The 21,236-nt window shown below is 33.8% G+C and overlaps 1 protein-coding gene across 1 annotated transcript; it reads right to left on the bottom strand.

The window, feature by feature from the left end:
• Window positions 1–846: 846 nt before the first annotated feature.
• On the bottom strand, window positions 847–8,589 carry LOC127836478 (uncharacterized). Its single transcript, XM_052363130.1, has 6 exons — window positions 8,392–8,589; window positions 6,014–6,650; window positions 4,938–5,052; window positions 4,641–4,803; window positions 2,648–2,711; window positions 847–2,309 (listed from the first exon to the last, which is right to left on the bottom strand). Exons 2-6 carry the CDS (start codon window positions 6,642–6,644, stop codon window positions 1,561–1,563), a joined length of 1,722 nt encoding a protein of 573 aa, XP_052219090.1. The 5' UTR covers window positions 6,645–6,650; window positions 8,392–8,589; the 3' UTR covers window positions 847–1,560.
• Between the last annotated feature and the right edge of the window lie 12,647 nt (window positions 8,590–21,236).

Below are 21,236 nucleotides of genomic sequence, written 5' to 3'. Positions count from 1 at the left end.
TATTATTAAGATTGGTCAGGACATCTGAACATTAGCCGAGTTTGAAAATAGTTCCGGTTAGTCAAAACAATTATAGCAAGGGGAGGGGAGGGAAGTTCTCCTTAATTGAATATATGAATGCTTGTTAATAATCTAGAAGTTATATTTTGTGTCCAATCGTTATGAGACTTGGTCAGAACATTAATTCTAATGATATCTCGGCATATATCGAGAAGGGTAGTGGTTCGTTAAAACAATTGACAACAGTGAGCGGGAAGTTTTCTATATATGACTATAATTTACACTCTACAACTAACAAGCATGTTTGAATCTTAATGAAATTAAGAATGGTTCATGCTTGTCACAAACGCGAGCATGGGCAGTGATCCTTATATGGCCTTTGTCCGTTAAAAAAATGCCGCCATTGGGCGGGGCAGTTTTACTTATATGGCTTTGGTAAAACATTTGTAACACTATATAGGAAATGAAATTACCGCCACGTTTGTAACTGGGCAATGTGATTTCAAAAACTAGGTAACTACTCAGTAGGTCAAAACTTAAAAAGCTGTTTAACACTCTAAAAGTCAACTTTTAGTGCAATATTCTTGAATTGAAAGCTAGTCAAAGCATTTGACTATGAAATTCGAAACGAGTGCAGACATTTTAAAATGAAAATTATATTTTAATTGTCACAAAATTGTTCTCAAAATCGTCGATAATTCTTTAAAAATTTGCCTAAACTTTTCGCGTTTTTTTCTTTCTAGAATCGTACTTGTAAAAATTTTGAAAATGGTGCCTATTAGTATTTGGTTTGCGGTCATCACGACTTCTAAACACGTCTAAATACAGTCACAACCTACATTCGAGCTAAAACAATGGTTTATTGCAGATGTTATGTTGTTCATTTTAGTAATATATGTACAATTTGTATTAAAACTAATGTAGTATCCGAACATTTCAAATATAAGGCTTTACATCAAAGAAATTATCATAACATTAAATAAAATACAAACATTTAACAAAGAATAAAATAACACATTCACAAGCCTACTATATGTCACATGAATCGCATCTAAACATACCTATAACATTATCGGAAACAAATCTGTGTTCAATAGGGTACAAAAATACAGAAATATGTCCAAACACAATTATCGAAGAATAATGGGACGGGGGATACACAATTACAAAAAACGTACATTTATTTAAAAACTTATTCTTAAACATACAATACTAATGTGAAAGCACAGTAATGATGAACAGTTGAAAAACAATTGTATGTCTTAAAACTTAACTTTTTTCAACGGTTTTGTTGATAAAGAAGTGGTTTCGTGAAATCTACTTTGTTTGAAGACACCATTTACAATGTTAATTTAACATTGACAAATTAGTACTTAAATATTGCAAAGGAATGTGACTCAGGAGTAAAAAAGTGACCAAAAGAGATGATCGAATTGAGGAAAATCTTTTTTCATACATATTGAAAGAACTGTAGATCATGTTACATTTGTATTTACGAAAAGATTTAGTACTGGTCATATGTATTATGTTAATAATGACATTTTGGCCTATGTTTGCCTTTTAATCGTTTTGCATGGTTCTTTCCACAATTTTTGTGCCAAAGTCCGCATTTCCCATGTATGTAGCAATAACCACAGTCTGAAAAGCTCGTAAACATTCAAGTTTTCTCCCGGCTTCGGTGTAACTACCAGTTGTTTTGCTGTAGATCGCTTCCGCCATGAAGCCTCCGTCAACTACAAGACTGACAGGAGCAAGAATCGCTGCTGCTGCCGTGGCAACGGATGTTCCGACTCTAGCAGCAGCAAGACCTATCCCAATAGCGCTATGTACTGACCTCAAAATCGATCCGACCGACATACTACCTCGAATGTTCAAACCAGGACTATCAGGACCTTTGTTTCCAATGGCGTCAAGGTTGAATTCTTTCGGGAAATCTGTAAGCGCTTGTTCAAAGTCACTTCTTATCTTTTCCATGTTTTCCTTAATTACAGCCGTTGATTGGTTCTGCATAACAGCTTCATGAACGCGGAAACCGCCTTGCACTATTCCGCTTGAGGCACCAATCACACCACCGGCAATGGTTAAACCTAAGGATACTCCGAACGTTACTGGAATAAGAGCAAGACCAACAACTCCGAGAACACCTCCTACGATGCCGGAAACGGATGTACCAATGACTGCGTTGTTGACTTTCCCCTTTCTTTCTTGCAATTCGGAAGGTAGTGCCCCAAAAGAAATCGCTTTATTGAACTTCTCTAATTCCGTCTCAAACTTGTTTAAAACTGCGTATTTATGTTTGAATGGATTATCTTGAATAATTAATAACCGGGAACAAAATATTTTCAGAAATTGTAATTTAAGCGTAAGGTGCCATTATTTTCGTTAAAAAACCTGTATGCAACAGATAAGTAATAAAATTGAATATAAAGTGCTTTAAATCGTTCAGCTATTATTGAAATTGTACTAATATGCTTTGTAGTGGAACAAATACAGAAATTATTTTGTCTTAAAAGAAAACCACTACTGAATGGAAAATAGTACTTCAATACGGCAAATAACACTTCCGATTTATTTAATAGTATTAATGATTTTAATGCAAAACATGTTTTAACATTTATTTATGGACTTAATATGCAGAAGGTTTTACCAAATGAGTCAAACCGGTCACTCAGAATCGTCAGAGTTACAAATTCGAAGCGCCTTAAAAGGACCTGCAGAATAAAAACATCAGCTCAGTTTTGTGAAGTCTTTCATACGATTATATTACTGATTCATCTGAACTCTCAACTTGGCGAGACCACGATACTAGTCTGTTTGCCATTCATTTGTCTAATAGGAAATGAAAAACTATGAACGAAACTGAATATTCATTGTATAAATACACGGGGCGTATATTAACCGACTTCTACACATTTTTGGTTATTGCATGCAAGCAGCTGTGTACGTAAAAGTATTGACATGATTTTTGTCATGCAGTATATTTCATTACACAAATAAAACATCGGCAAGTAATGCACTAACATAGGACTCGCGTTTACGCCGTAAACAGTTCACGATAGTAAGAGTAAATGAGTTATCACTAACTGAAAACTTTCCGTATATAGAATAGACTTCTTAGCTCGAATCCCACGATTTTCAGAAAAAAAGGTAAACAATAGATGCGTTTGTCAGAAACACAATGTCCGCTAATGCGCCGCTTTGATTTTTTTTTTAACCTTTGACCTTGAAAGATGACCTTGACCCTGACCTTTCACCACTCAAAATATGCAGCTCCATGAGATACACATGCATGCCAAATACAATGTTGCTATCATCAATTTTGCAAAAGTTATGACCAAGGTTAAAGTTTTGGGACACACACAATGAATGACTGACTGACTGACACAGTGACAGACAGACAGACAGGACAAAAACAATATACCCCCGATCTTTCGATCCGGGTGCATAAAATAAAGTAGCACTGCTATTTATGATTATGTGGCCTTACTTGCCATTTAATTATCAAGATAAGTCGCAATTTTCGGGTTAAACGAAATAATAAATGCGTTTGGTATCAAATTGGTCAATGCGCAATTTAGTTATTTACTAGAAACCACCTGTCGGAAATGTTTCCTTTTCAGTAGCACTGACCATGATCTAGCCCGACTGGTCCTAAATGCATTTAAAGTAAGGTCTACAGGAACGCTTTCTCACACAGCATTTCAGTACAATAACTACATCCTAACAAAAGAACTTTAGCAAAACCCATTTCATTAATATTTTTATAAGGCTTGACAATGACCCGACCAGCCCGAGATAAAATTCGGCGAGCTCTTCATTAAAGCATGCTGTAAGTTTTTTCAAGTTAGGGTAATGGAAACTGAAGTTATTGACCGTAAAACTTCTGCTTGACGCCCACGCCCGTCATATACAAATATAAAACCAATAATTTTAAACTTCGTATAACATGATGAAGCTAGGTCACCGCTTAGGATCGTTGAATACCAAGCAGGTTGATTTAAACACCTAACATTCAGCCCAGAGAGAAACACAAAGCACACAGGAGTGAATGAATCTTAACATCAGAAAATCACATTTCAAATTTAAAAGAAATATATTATAGTTTAAATTCAATTATATTTCAAATTTTATAGAGTATAAGCATTGTTGTTGTTTTTATTTCCGACCTCTAAAGGTACATATGATCGTTTTACACTCGAACCGGTTTCAACATTCGCCAATTCATTCAAATTCGTTTAAAAGCGGTGATCGCGTTTTTTTTTTGCATTTTTGAATTTTACTATTACAGTTCGTGTTCTTTTATAAGAACATTGGTATATAACAGGAAATCATCTCTTGGTATAATTTCATCCTGTCAACACGATGTCAAATATCAGCAACATTTCGTTTACAGACATAACGCAATGTAGTAGAAATAAACATTTTTAAAGGGGTCGTAATTCAGGAATGAGATAAGTGATAAGTGTCGCCTCATAGACTTTTGCGTGCATAATCTATGCAGGCAAAGCAAAATCTATGCGGAGAAACTTATAAGTTAACTCTCTCCCAACGTTGTTTTATAACATATTTTTACAAGATTACTTTATATATAAGTATATATTTCCTAACAGCATTGGTTTCATAAGTGCATATGTACGTACCTTGCAGAATATTAAGACCTGTTCCTTTGAACAGTCTGACAAATGTTTTATTAACTTCAGACGGAGTGTCTCATCGGACCGTGGAGCTGTTAATCTACGCCAGGAGTCTTCATTGGGTACCTCGATTGTCGTTTCATAAATATCCCAGCAGTCTGTTGCAATACTTAAGATTACAATTAATGGATGTATTAATGTAACGTTGACATTTATTGATATAGAATAACAATAACATAAATAAATGCACATCATATGAGCTGTACTCGATAAAACAATGTCATGCATGTAAAATTTGCTTACCAGTATTCTTCAGCCCAGTAGCGGATGCGCTTGTTACATGGCGGTAACCGATTGACATGCTTTTGAACATCATCAATCAGGGATTCTGGCATTGCAATTTGATCTAGTGGAGTGCCTATTGTCATAAAAAATGTTGCAGATTACTTGCGTATATATACAATGGCAACTCAACTCATCACATACATTAGAAATTAAAGATAGTGAAACTATATGTGTCTAAGTCATATGCCATAAACACGGACACATTCACCATTCAGTTAAAAAGAACTTGCTTCCATATAATTCTTTAATGTTTTTCATTCATATTTTACAGAGGAAAAAAGTGAAAAATAGCAAAAATTATCTCAAAATGCATTGCTTGGCCATCACCTACATCGGTGCTTTCTTCACCGATGAAAGTTTAAGCAAATTCCGACAAAACCAATTAATTTACGATGTATCCCTTAGTTAAAAACAAATCTAAGGGAATTGTTTGCCACATCTGGACACAATAAAAAATCCTTCCTTAACAATCACCTACAAATTTTAACTTATTCTGCTTTGGACGTCTAAGTGAAATAATCAAAGCAGTGTTCAGTACATTGACTTTCAATTACAACGTCTTCTTCAATGGAAGAATTCACATGATTATATTTTTGGCAACCTGGTCGCAGTCAATACAAATGGTTATTATCTTGGTTATATTGATTGTATTAAACCCGTCATTAACAATCACTAATTACGGTCATTTAGTTTTAAAAGTTTTGTCAATATCGACACAGCAGTTAAATATACGCTGAATATATTATATTTTGGAATACACGTTTCGTTGCGGACGTACAGACAATAGCAACGCTAAATGTATCCCACTGGGGGGGGATCAAAATGAGCATCAACGTGTTAATGTTTGTATCGCTTAGACAAAACTATACCAGATATGTCATAACTATTAAACATACAACAATCTAATATTAATCATAAATAGCACATACAATTGTTTTGATTAATTATGTTGATATTGTTTGTAGAATGCAAAACCGAAACCAAGGTAATGCATTTATCACATAGTTACAACAAAGCTAAGAAGATTAACCAACATTTCAAATGCCGTGCAGCCAGCTCTACCAATCCTTTGCATTCCGGTCGCTGAGGTCGAGCGGATGATGTTGGTCGTATTATATACATATGCGGCCCATTTAAATCCACATGCATGTACGTCATCAGGAAGCCGGGTTTTCTATTCATGCTGACATCAAATGTGTGTGTTTTGTCTCTGTACTTAATTTCTTGTTTAATGTTCAGTAATTTCAATGACTTGTATTCATTCCATTTACACTTGTCACCACCCTCCGATGTCACGACATAAATGTCAATGTCACAAAACGTTGCAAGGCAATAGAAATATATTGCAGAATTTGCGTTGTCATAATTTGGGTCGAGCACTTGTTTTTGAAGATCTTCTTGCTTGTTAGCATTCGGTCCAGATCCGGTAAATAAATTTAGGAGTACTTCTGTAATGTCTTTACGGCTTGTAAAAATGTGTTCTTTTACTGCATGCCGAAGAGCAATCGGTTTATTTTCGATGTCATCAAACAGCTCGTGACTAATCCATGTAAATATATCGGGTAGCACAGGCTCCTCTGGTCGTGAACCTTTCATTAGACATCTCAGTGCCTTCCCTTCTTGGATGAAGGTTGCAATCTTTGACAAACTGTCTTCGCCTGCCATGTTTTACTGAAGTAATAAAAACGATACATACAGGATCAATGTAGCCCTTACATGGAAAAAGACTAAAAAACTGTATGTTTTACAATTGATTACGGTTTCATATCCCGAATTTAGTTTAGTTTATTTAACCGACAGAAGAAATACCGCAACTTATTTATATGCGGGGTATTAAACACCGTGTATAAAAACCTTTCTGTGAAATTTCGGCTTTAAGCTGGCTGTGTCGGAACTTGTAAACATGAACATGATCCCACACAGCCCTCTGGAAGTTGTCCCTGTCATTATGCTCAATATTGCATTTTCCTCATATTCAGTCTTCAGTTTGTTTTTAAGACCGGTTCCGTCAAAGTGGGATCCTTTTGCCCCAAGCAAGTTTATAAGTGTACGTAAACACTCCCAACATCAACCCTATTAAAACGATAACACTGTCATAAGAATGTGTCCTAATTAAAAAAAAAACTGGTATACACTATACACTTTTGAATACCAGATAAGACCAGACCATCAGACGATAGGGTAGAAAATAAGTGCAGTGTTAACTTTACTTAATTTGCTATAATCACACATCCGATCTTCAACGGATTATGATCACGTTTTTTGTTTGAGCATTTCTCCACGAATGGCACACACTTTAAAATCGATGGTTACAATAATTGTGATTGTTACGATGTATTAGGTTGAGCGATTTCGGTTTATACTGACACTAAGGATATTATACATTTCTACATGTTTTTGCCTTAACCAGGAAGAACTTTGTGATGAACGTATTTCAACCTCCGGGCAGAGATTTAACTGGTGAGGAGCATAGCGATATCAAATACCTGCTTTTATAACCAACCACGTTATGATAGCAAAGCCACGTGGTACAATAATTTTCCCAATGTAATTACTTTGTAAATTTAGTTATATATTATTATGAACCTAAACCTATACTCAATTTTTAAAATATAGAGGAAAATGATACTACTTTCCATAATATAATACTTAAAGTCTCTATAACGCTCAAAATCAACGAAAATTTCGTAAAGTATTTCATAAAATAGTTAGCACCTTAACAATCAGTGTTCCTTATAGAAATAGCCACAATTTTCACGCTAGATGTGGTATAATTACATAGATTTTTGTAGATACAAAATGCTCGTTTTTATTTATTTGTGACCACAATAAATTCCATGCTAATTTCCTGCGAATATATATATTGATACGGCACACGAACACTAAAATAGTACCATGTTAAAACCATAATAAAAACGAGCATTTTGTATCCACAAACATCTATTTTACCAGACCACATCTGGCGTTGAAATTTCGACAATGGCCATAAGGAACAATGATTTGTAATTGTTTAGCTTTATTTTACGAAATATTGTACGAAATTTTCTTTGATTTTGAGTAGTAATGTTACTTTAAATAAAAACAATAAAATGCTTTCAGATCTGTTCGCTCCACAAACGTATGGAGTGAAATAAGGTCAATTCCAACAGCCTTGCTGTCGGGCTAGCTCTTTAGCGACGCGGTTACAGTGTCTGGATACCACTCTAGAAAGCCTGGAAAAAGCCCCCGTTGACGCTCAGGATTTTTTAATTTACTACAACATTCACGTCGGACAGACGGACGGACGGACCGACAAACCTAAAGACCGATAAAGTGACTGCAATATACCTACCCTTCATGAGGGGTTATGACTATCAACTTCTATATTGTGAATAAACTAACAATAAACTACAACTTAGATATATACACATACCTGTTTCCAAAATGTAACGTTCACCTTTAAAAGATAAAATACGAACACTTATAAGAGGAAAATTGCCTTGTAAAGGTAATCAAAAAATGAACCAGTATTGGAATTACTTCACGCGACGGTAATGCGAACCGTTAAAGCCGTTCAAGTAAATGTAAACCAATAAAGCCGTTCAAATATTAGCTGAATGGTATGCATACACCATTTTCACTCCTGCGTTAACCCATTTATGACTAGTGGACTCTCCCATCCTTCTAAATTGCATCAATTTATTTCCAAAATTAGGGATGTCAAGTATGTTTATTTCTATATTTAGAATATTTCATAAAGAAATTCCTTTAAGCAAACAGCGCAGACACAGATGAGACGCCGCATTATGCGGCGTCTCATCTGGGTCTACGCTGTTTGCAATGTCCTTTTTTCAGGACGCTAGGCATAAATGGGTTAAGCACCTCAGGTCAAAAATGTGTTGTTCGAGTGCATGTCGCCGTGCAAAGCGTACTTAAAATAACTCGTGGCAATCTTTTGTACGACGGTTAAATTACATTCATGTACCAATCGTGATACATCGGCTATCTCCGGACACCCCCGTAAGATATGCAGATTTAAGGAATAAATCGTCTGATGATCAAGAGTGATTCATATACGTGAGAACATGGAACGACAACTCTGCATGGAGATTGAACTAGTGTTAGAAGGAATTCAACCAAGTCCACATTAATGGAACACCTTACACATACGTAAACATTCGACGTTGTTGTTTCCCAAATTATAACCTTTCTGTAATCTTCCAATGATTTTATGTTTAAGATTAAATGCGTTTATGGTTAAAAGTGAGATGAAAGTAGCTACTTTCGTACATTTTTAATAATTAAAAAATACTCTCAAAGTATCAACTTGTTTGATCTGTTTATTTGTTATACACCGAAGAGCACTAACGAAAGTTTATTGCAAACATAAACATTGGTTATACAGATAAAAATATGAATTATAATCCAAGTAACGTTATATATCTGCTTATAAAAGTATGTTAATTTTTCTGTGTTTATCCACGAAATCAATACCAAAAGAAAAGAAAAAATATTCGTTACTAGCATGAAATTATAAAGAAATGAACGACACGTCTACGTGCTATTATTATGCTTCTTTACATGACAAACTTTATTTTTACAGATTAACTGTGCACGTAAGTTTGTTTATGCACTATTCCCATAGAATCCACACAATGTAAGTACATCCTATTCAGCATTTAACGGCCACCGGAAAAACTTTGCGAAACCGAAATTTCGCAAACTTAAGTACCCTTTTTCTTGAAGGTTTGCTTATTTGTGATAAAGTATAAGATAAAAGTCTAACTTGTGATTAATAATTGGTTATTTTTGCTTGTTAAATGCGTTTTCTTCACTATGAACTTTATTTGCAAAGTTGGGGTTCCCATGGGATTTTTGTAATATCCCATGGGATTTTTCATTATCCCATGGGAATTTTGGGTTCTCCCATGGGATTTTTCTCCAGCTTTTTTTATGGGAGAAAAAATCCCATGGGATTTTCAAAAACATAAAACACGTTCGTTTGTGCTTAGTTATCGATTTTAAGCATTGTTAAAGCATTTGTGCTAATTTTCGTTCAATTTACTTTGATAGAAAAAAAATCCCATTTTTTTATGGGAAAAAAAAATCCCATGGGATTTTTTTCTGATTTTTAGAGATTTATTCATGTAACCTTCAGAAACACTACCTTTTAACAAATGATGAGCATTTCTCGCGATTTCAACGCGTTATATCGTGTTTTAAAATAATAAAAAAATCCCATGGGATTTTTTTGTCCCATGGGATTTTTTTGTCCCATGGGATTTTTTTTCCCATGGGATTTTTTTTTCCAATGGGATTTTTTTTTAGGTATAAGTTTCTAAAAGCTATATAAAAATAATAATTATAATAATAATAATAATAATAATAATAATAATAATAATAATAATAATAATAATCGTGCTCAATATGATGAATTTGTACTTTTAAGCGACTAACATTTTTATTCGAGCCGATCGTCGAGTCCGACTGGTGAGTATAAGAGCAATTTACCAGTACAAATAAATCTCACTTGTGAAGAGAACGCTACCGTACTATAAAATAATCTTGATAATAAGTCATATCATTTCTCGACAGAAAATGAAAACAGTATCCATATTGATGTCAGCAATGTCCCCTGCTATGATAAATATTGACAAAATGAAAAACCTTGACAATAATTCCGTGTCGAATACGCATTAGATTATAGCAATCAAATTCATATAAGCATTGATAAGATAATTTGCGAAAATGGGTCTTATGTCAAATACGGCAAGCGTAGCTCCATTCCATAATGTCCGGTATTAAGTCACGTCAAGTTTCGTGGTCGAATTATAGCATAATAATCATTTTCACATTACGCGAATCATATGAGTTTCCCTACATATATTGTGTTAAAATTTATGTTACACTAATGTGCGATGATGAAAAGGGGATTTCGGTAATTCTACATTCGCCCGCCTAGTACCGAAATCCCCATATTTACGCCTTAAAGGGTCAATAGGTCATCGGTATGAATGGTTTTTGACTTCACATGAATGTTAAGGTGCAAAAAAATGATATTAATTTTAATTATTAAGCACTCTTGACAGCATTAAGTTGCCTCTCAGTGGGGATTTCGGTAATTCTACACTAGAACTTAAACGCGCGCCGGTACCGAAATCCTGCTGTACAAACCTTCAAGTGTCAACAAAATTATTATAGTGTTTTTTTTTCATTAGCAACCAGTGACATGTATTATCTCCCATTCGGTTACTTCTTTTGGAAAATAATTAGAGGGGATTTCGGTACTGCTACATTCGTACGCCCAGAGCCGAAATCACCCATGTTTACGCCAATCCCCCATATTACGCCTTAAAGGGTCTATATGTCATTATGTTTGGGTTTTGGCTTTGCATTAATGTTGATTTGTACACAATCATATTAGTGTTAATCATTTAAACACTCTTATCAGAATATTTTTTCCATTATTAAATAGTTTATTAATGTGAAAAATGTGTAAACGAATGTAAAAAAGGTAAAATGTACATTTAAAACATTGGTTACACAAAAGTATATGTAAATATAACATGACATAGTAATAATAAGTCTTCAGAAAGTATTTTCCAAACAAATCTGATGAAACAAATGATATCGTACTACCTTATTTACAATATGCTATACACTTTTGCAATTTAGTTATCAATGTTTAATCAAAGCATAAATCAGGATAATATGTTGCCTCTTAGCGGGGATTTCGGTAATTCTTAACAAGCACATAAACCCGCGCCGGTACCGAAATCCCCGCTGTACAAACCTTCAAGTGTAAAAAAATACTGATTTAGGTTTAAATAAAGGGAACAATAGTATTTTTGGCCACCAAAAAGCACGTCCGCGTCAACAAAACGATTGAAATTATGTCAGAAACCCAGCTTTTCATTGTATATATTGCAATACACCATCGGCCGCCGAGAGCGGAATACTGCGCTTGGCCGCTAAACAATGTGGATTGCATCAAATTAAATGTCAATTTTCGATTTTATTACAAAAATAAACACTGCCTTCTTATAAATATGTCAAGCACGTACACTTAACAAAAAAATCGATATATCTTTATGTAATGTAGAAAAGTAAAGCGCTTTATATATAACAATGTTTTATAATGTCTCTCTGGTTGAGAAAAAAAACTAAACAAAACCATGTAGAACATATATGTTTTCATAATTAAAAAAATTTTTTAAATGATGCACGTGATGTTTTATAATTGATATAAGTTCACGTGTCATTGAACGAGTTAAGGGAGAGATGCGAATTAAATTACACATAATTAAAAAATGATACTATACTGTCAGCTTGATTTATAAATTGTGTTCCATCGCGCCAATATATTCATTGTTCCATGAAATTGTGTATAAAAGCAAAACGATTGAAATTATGTCAGAAATCCTGCTTTTTACATGAAATGATCTTCAACACTTTATTTATTCCAATCAGGTAATTAATAATAATAGGGGAAGTCTATACTGTGTATTAGAAACTTGTTGTGGTGATCCCTATCTTATCCGCTCAATACACATCCACCTGGCTACTGTACAGAAAAAATTAGATTTACTTCCAAAATAACTGATTTCATTAATTGCTAACTTGTTGTCTACATTTTAAATTAACAACGATAATGGATCAACATCACCGTTGCACAATTATTAAGTTCACAGTAATCTGTACTTTAAATAGATAGCCTAATTAAAGACGGTGCTAATAAAGAACAAAGCGTGAATGTGGATATTAAGAAATTAGATCCTTTTTTGCATGACACTGGCAGTATATCATTTTATCTTATATAAATAAGCCACATTTAAGACATGAATATAATTAAAATAAGACACATTTGCATCTTTCATTTCTTGAAAAAAAAATAAGCACGCAGTCACATATAAATAAGATACATTGAAGACACAGAAAAAAATAAATAAGACACATTTGCATCTTTCACTAAATTTTCTTAAAAAAACAAGTGAAACTGAAGAAAAACATTTATTACTGACACATTATTCTAAAAGTCGACTGACAACTTAAGTTCAAAGAGGGATTTACAATTAAATAAGATCCATTTTCGCATGATGCTGGTTGTAGAGCAAGCAATACATTTCTTACTGACACATTATTCTAAAAGTCGACAGGCAACATAAATTCAAAGAGGGAACCACAATTAAATAAGATCAATTTTCGCATGATACTGGTTGTATAGCAAGTAGTCACATATTAATTACAGCTTGCATAAGTTGCAATAATTTTGTTAAGTGCGCGTGCTTCTGAACGTTGCGTTAAGCGAGAGTGTTGTCATTTTGTTAGTTTTATATTTTTGTATTATGTATGATTATTGCTTGTTTTGAATTTGAAATAAACGCTTTCTGGCAAATAAGCATCGTCTTAATTTTAATACAAATAATGAACATTTGACATACAAAATGTCCAATAACATACCGGCAATAACATTATATATATGTTAATTTCTGTGCATGTTTATAGCGAAATTATAGCCGACATCGGCAGTTAGGGAAATTTAGTGACACACTTTAACACATCAAACATGCATGATAGTTCTTTTTTCATATGATATTCCCCTGGTTGCTTACCGGTGTATTGGTGCAGTTGATAACCCCGCCGGGACTACAGTAGGGTGCTAATACACACGTGTATCGTGTTCAATACAATCGTCTTAATTTTAATACAAATAATGAACATTTGACATACAAAATGTCCAATAACATATCGGCATTAACATTATATATATGTTAATTTCTTTGCATGTTTATACCGAAATTATAGCCGACATCGGCAGTTAGGGAAATTTTGTGACACACTTTAACAAATCAAACATGCATGATAGTTCTTTTTTCATATGATATTCCCCTGGTTGCTTACCGGTGTATTGGTGCAGTTGATAACCCCGCCGGGACTACAGTAAGGTGCTAATACACACGTGTATCGTGTTCAATACCCGATCCATGCTACAACGTGTAAGAACGGGAATTTCGGTAATTCTAACTTTTTAAGCTTGCACACCTCTAATGGGCACATATCCAAATATAATTTAATTAATTATTTTCCTAATCAACATCATTTCACTAAACTACATGCAAATTTGTAGGTAGCTTTCCATGCTTAAAAAAAAATAAACCGATTTTTTCAAAACCACCCTCACGCTCGGCTTTTGTCCAGTTTATTTTCACCCCTGGGGTATATAAAAGTTCCATAATTCATTCAAATTTCCAAATATGGGCATGCAGTTGGTGTGTACAGATGCAGTAAAGGTGTTTAAAGTTAAAACAAGATGAAATAAGTATTCTTTTACAGACATTTATTTTTTACAAATTTCAATCTATGGAATAGCGCCATGAAATGTAAGTGATTTCAGCCAAGTAAAAATTGGGTCGGTTAAAAACAAAGTGTCATAAAATTCAAAATAGTATCATTTAAGTTATATTTTAAATTAAGTTTTTATAGAAACACTATATACAGCAAAAATACCAAAAAATAAACAGATTTACCGTTTACTTTTTGAAATAAAAATAAAAATGCAACATGCATCATTCGTATTTTCAGCAGTAAATTAATCAATTTAGCCATAACGTTGTTTTAATTTTAAAATTGAAGGATGTGCATACAATTTTCAACATATTTAACAATAAACATAGCTTATGTGCTATATTAAATCAAATTACGTTAGAAAAGAAATAAAACGCGTCGCAAAAAGTATGCGATGTCGGCAGGAATCGAACCTGCGCGGGAAAATCCCAAAAGATTTCAATTTCATCGCCTTACCCACTCGGCCACGACAACTTTACATCTGTGTAACCTTAAATTAGATATATATAAGTAAACAGGTAAAAAGGCTCGCTCGATCTTTGAAGAAATCGCGAAATCGTATTTTTCAGATGATAATTGGATCAAAGTCAATATTTATAGTGAAAATAATGTAATCTAAATGAATAAGTTAAACATATATCAAAATTCGAAGTTTGAAAAAAAATAAAATGCATCTCTCGGAAATAAGCGATCATTGAAGATCGGCAATGGCTTATGTATGAAGTGAAAGGACAGTTGAAAGTTTCCATTTTGCACGTTAATGATTCTGATAATATGGTGACAAAGGCAGCAGTCCTATGCAGTATTGTGTTTGACCGGAGAGTAGCGTGATCTGTGTCGGTGTTGGGCGCTCTGAGGGCGCAATCCGGCTACATAGGTACATAGAAACCTCTTGTGGCTATAGTCCATGGATCGGGTTCGGCAGACAGGGAACATGTAAATTTTTCGGCGTTAGCTGTATACGCCAGCTTTTCACCTTAGCCTGACCTTTGTTAGCGTCCAATAGAATTCAAATTAAACTTCCCGCGGCCAAGTACAGATGAATACACTTCATTGACTGCATTGGCTGATTTGAGAATACGACCAGAACATTGGAAACATGTCCGCGTCTTTGGAAAACTGTTTTACTGCGTGTTCAGCATGAAACAATTTTATATCTAATGAAAAGGCTTAATAGATAGAACAGTTTTACACTCAATCTCGACATCAATACAGTTTGTGCGTCCACCTTTTATTTTCAGAAGATTTTCAGCGCGAGAACGTTTGCATTTAAAGGCTATGTTCTCATATTTAGTACTAACTTCCATATTCCTGTCCACATGTTAACATGTTAAAGTATAGAGAGCAGTGTAAGCGAAGACTCACTTTAATGCATTGCATTTCAACTCGCGAGGTATATCGGGTCAATTTGCGGCCACTGTGTGTGAATGTCAGAGTTTACATACAGGTCATCGCTGCGTCTCTACCCTATGTGCTGATCGGAGTTCGCGGCCAGGAAAATAATCGTTACATAATAAAGACGCTATAGCGTGAACTAGGTGAACTGGAATTTTCTTTAGACCAGACAGATGTTAAATGAAGATATCCAGCATATGGTTTGTCAATAACAGATTCTTAATGTGTTTTACAACAATACCATGATACATATTATTTTCTATTAATTTAACAAGAATTATGCCATCATATTGTCTAATGAATTAAGCATGAGCGCAATGATTCTCGATACTGTTAATAATCGAATCAAATAGCAACGCCAGACAAACCACTAAAACAGGTTTGTTCGAAGAACGCGCGTATAAATATTTAAAATATGTACGGATACTTCGCGTGTGGCCGGTTGACTCATATGTTTCACTTCCATTCTTCTTTTGGTTTTCTGTTTTGTATCTATACGTTTATGACCAGCAATATGTAATAATGTAAAATAAGCCGCGAAAACTCCGCGTATCATCCCGTACTGCGTTTGCTGCAGCTAAGAACTGCACAGAAAAAGACATTCGCTATCTTTGATCTCATTCATTGAAGTCTTTACCTATCATTAACTGCAACCACAATCAACGCCGTATATCTTTTTTAAAGATATTTCTTGTTATATGTATGTTTTATATCTTAATTACCTAAACGTATATTTATCCTGGTTACTTATTTACTGAGGTATGAGTTAGTCGCAATGATTGTAGATACGTTGTACTATATTTAGTAAGTATTTGGAGGACGAGTGGCACGGGCACGCGCTTTAATATCACTTATGCAAGGAACGCGTTTTGTTTATATACGTATTTTTGATATTCCGATAGGCTTAAGGGAGGTAACTTATTCAATTAAAACGCGATATTTTTGCAATGCCTTTTTATAACTCTTGTTTAATTAATTACATACGAATATACAGCTAAATTTAAGATGATTTTTACCAGAAAAAAAATTCGGAGAAAGATATATTGAGATTTTGATATTCCATAGAATGCGAGTCTCCATATATATTTTCTATTGCAGGGGAGGTAATTTAAAATTTTTAAAGTCTCCGAATTGGTCTTTGTTGTATCTATTTACGTTTATTTTCAAGCTTATGGCGATTAAAAAATTAATTATTATTAGTATATGCTCACATGGATATTGGTACGGATATATCGTGTTCATATAACTGTTACTACATCCATTTCATTCATCATTCAGGTCGGGCTACACAAATCTCGTGAAGAGGCCAGTAAACAAACTCTCATACACACACTCTTCACTCATCGTGGCGCTCTCGCATGTCTGAGGCGATATATAAGATCGATGTCATATATAATACTGTATTCGCTGGTATTTTCGGTTGATATGTTTGACTGCTTAGGACGCAATGAATATAGTGTATTTATATTTAATCGAAGTGAGCACATTGTTGTTTCTGGCGGTATTCAATTTCTGGTAATAGTTTCGCGATTAAAGACGTCGGTTCTCGGTTAGGTGTGGAATGTTCTTATTTGTTAATGTGCCAAGTGCTTAAAGGCGGTTTATCGCACTTTATTAGTCGGCGTTTCAAGAGAATGGGTAATAAATGCAAATCAGTAGGTGCTTAGAAGACTTAAGTACGGCAAGAACCACAACTCACTCTGCTAGGAACGATTACCACTGCCTGTCTGCAGCAGACGACAAATGATTCTGCTCTAGCAGTGAATGTATATACCAGCTTGTAAACGCCATTGGCCAGTCTAGTGTTTATCATTAAAATATGCACATATTGGCTGCTTTCATGGAAAACGAGGCTTAATGCACGTCAAATAAGATTAGCCTGTGCACAATGATAAGCATATGCAATGCGAACAAGCTAATCAAGGACGACAACAGCGAACAACTAAAGTGCCTTCAGCGCTTTGATTTATAATATACATTATGTCCTATGTTATATGGCGTATAGCTACTAATATATGTGTGTATAAAATATGTTAACCGTCTTTATTTTTTAAATAAATGAAATCATACTGAAACTCTACGAATTGAGGATTTACATGTTTTTATGAGCTGTCAAAGATTATTACAAACAACAATTATTATCTTTTTTAATGCAGACACTTTAAAAGACTGTGGGTGCGGACCCAGGATCCTGCGATAAATCAAACGGAAAGGTACTTTAGGTACTTAAGCTACGTTGAAGAAACTCGGACATTGTTGACGCCCTGTCTTCAATAAATACTGTTTTTGAGTGAGGTTAAACTTACAAATGTATTTGTTAGCCAATTGACGTGTATCGTGGTATTTTGAAATTATTTTTAAAATAACTGGGCTAAGCATTGGTTTCGGTAGAAAAGTACTGCAACAATTTCGCTAGATTTGAACACATTTTAACACTCCGCATTATGATATTTTGATTCAATTTTTCATATTTATACCAAGTGAGTTTCCATTTGACCGCCTTGCGGATACAGATCCATTAGCATGTGCTTGTGTATTATAATAACAATTAATGAGTTAATTTACTACTTACAGTATCGTTATTTTCATCAACATCATCGTTATCAACGTTATCATGATCATCATCATCAACATAATCATCATCTCATCATTATCATCATCATCATTATCATCATCATCATCATCATCATCATCATCATCATCATCATCATCATCATCATCATCATCATCATCATCATCATCATCATCATCATCGTCATCATCATCGTCATCATCATCATCATCATCATCATCGTCGTCGTTGTCGTCGTCGTCGTCGTCGTCGTCGTCGCCCTCGTCCTGCTCCTCCGCCTCCACCGCATCATCAGCAGCAGCATCGTCATCAGCAACAGCAGCAGCATTATCGTCACTATCACCAACAACATCGTTATGGTCGTCATCGTCGTGATCATCATCATCAGTGTCATCATCATCATCATCATCGTCATTGTTATCGTCGTTTTTCTCCTCCTCGTCGTCGTCATCGTCATCATCGTCGTCATCGTCATTCTCATCATGAACAATTTCAACAACCGTAAAACCTATCGCTCAGCTCATTTTTGCAGTGAATTCGGATGTTATATCAAATCTTTTTGATTAATAGAGTTTGCTGCTTAATGTATTAATAACTAAATAATAATGTTGATAATATTGAAAATAAATGGTTTCAATTTTATTTATCCGTTTAAGATGCAGTATTTGACCAAGTCAATTTGTCGCTAAAAGTAGTCATTACACATTCAATCCAAAAAGCGTTACGAGTTGCTATTGAAACTATAATCGCATTCCGATAAAAATGGTGTCTGTATTAGGGCCTGTTTAATTTCTACGCTTAATTGCAATTCATAAAAATATTTTTAGGGTACCGGTATATCTAGACACACTCTGTTATCCAAACAATCATTGTGATCATAAACAAATAAACAATGAAATATAAATAAAATTAGATGATAAAAAATGGTATCTTCCTTTTTGCTGTTGCTAGTTATCAACAGAGTAGCAAAACTTTTAAATATAAATTATATTCAATTCATAGCACGCTTAAAGATTTGAAGTTTATCTAAATCTATAAGCACAAACATATTTATGTTTGTTAATACAAAGCTGTAGCAGTTTTCTGATTGCGCTTGAAAAGATGTGATTGTTGTTGTTGCATTAATAGTATCATTAGTTTGTATTTCCAGATTAGGTATTCCACCATACATTTTGTTTTTAATCATATGTCTTATAATTGGCATTGCAATATTTCAATAACGAGTAATCAACACAATTGACTTTATGTATTTTTAATTGTTTATCCATATTATCATTAACACTTGAGGGAAAAATAAGCTGTGTCATTTTTTATTTTTTATTTTACTTATGGTTCAGACAACTCTGCTTTTACTATATGCCGTAATAATTATAAGTTTCCGTTCACTTAAAGATATTGTTTTTCGTGTTGGAAAATTTAAATACGAAAAATATTTAGAGACAAGTGTGTTATGTTTGTTTGTCAATTATTTAATTGAAGTAGAAATAATACATCAGTGTACATAATTTTATTGTGTTGTTCCCTTCGTTCTTTACTTTAAAAATGCAACTTAACAGCTTTGCAATCAACTGAAATAATATATAAAAAGTAAAAACAATAAACGTTTGGCTTTCTTAATACGATATCATTTCAAACGCTGTTGGAAGGAACCATTGCTTATTAGAGGTTTACAAGGTAATTTACCCAAGTACGCAAATGTAATGGTCGATTGCCCTTAGGCATGATTCTGTTTTATTACTTTAATCCGGTTGTAAAAATGCATGACCGAAGGGTCATCAGATAAGCAAAAACAGGGTCAAAATCTGATAAAATAGCGCTGTTTAACTGACTGTACGAAAATCCGTATGTCCGAAAATTTAGAATCATGAAAACATAAATATTTTGGCTTAAAAAGGAAATGTAAGAAAATTTAGAATGTAAGAGAAAATACGGTGGTTTTATGGTGTTTAAATCGATTAGAAATAGCAAAACCTAAAGACCTTATCTCAAGTGTGATTTTCAAAAGATTTTATATGAATGTACACACACGGTAAAACTAGTCTATTAAAATGAAATACCTTCATTGGTTCTCATGTTTTTAATATTTATTAAACATAGGTATTTGTGAACACTTGTTGTTATATAATATTGAAATGTACACGCATACTGAACATAAAATCATTAGCATAACGGCTAAGTTGGTTTTTACTAAGATTGCAATAGTGTTTATTTTATTATTATGAATCTTATGAGGATAATTTTGAAAGTATGACACAGAGTATCTGAAGAAGATATATACATAATCACATATGTTGTTGTTGTTGTGGTTATTGTTTCAATATTTTTATGAGTATCATACATTCAATGACGAATAGCTATTAATTTGTCATACAAACACCATAATTATTATTGGATTGCGGAGATTAAACAAATCGATTCCCTAGTAACTGATATAACTGATACATTTTTTGAGCGACAATTTGAAACTAAATCTAGTATTATTTAAATTTGATTATTTTAATTGCAGACTTTTTTTATTAACCCCAATTATTGTGTACGCAACGTTTCTTTTATTTAAATCGCTGAGTACGAAGCATCAAGCTATTTTTTAATTAATTGACAGTGATCTTTAATGTATGTCATAATATAAATTGAAATCAATCTTAATTAAAGCTTGAGCGGTTGGTTTGTAATAAGTTTTGTAAATGTTGCTGTAGGATATGTATGCACAATAAATACTAACGCTCTGGCATATTGTGATGGTGATATGATTATATATTGCACAATGAATATGTGATGATGTTCTTGTGATAATATTGAGGCTATAATTAGTTTTTGAATTAAGCTAGCTAATTTCAAATAAGATACAAACACATCCCAATCCTAAAATTATCAGTAAGTTATAGTATTGTTTGCCTCTAGGCGCATAATTAATTGAAGGCCTAGTTTATCTGTTAATCCTCGCCCCATGTGGTGTCCCAGTGGGT

Source organism: Dreissena polymorpha, chromosome 6, assembly GCF_020536995.1.
Source record: "Dreissena polymorpha isolate Duluth1 chromosome 6, UMN_Dpol_1.0, whole genome shotgun sequence".
In the NCBI taxonomy this organism is placed as follows: domain Eukaryota; kingdom Metazoa; phylum Mollusca; class Bivalvia; order Myida; family Dreissenidae; genus Dreissena; species Dreissena polymorpha.
This window is presented reverse-complemented; position numbering and strand designations above follow the sequence as displayed.

Coding starts and splice junctions, on each gene's coding strand:
- LOC127836478 (XM_052363130.1), bottom strand. CDS start 6,644: ATGGCAGGCGAAGACAGTTTGTCAAAGATTGCAACCTTCATCCAAGAA. Junction 5,053..6,013: donor GGCTGCACGGCATTTGAAAT/GTTGGTTAATCT, acceptor TTATGACAATAG/GCACTCCACTAGATCAAATT. Junction 4,804..4,937: donor TACTGGGCTGAAGAATACTG/GTAAGCAAATTT, acceptor TGTAATCTTAAG/TATTGCAACAGACTGCTGGG.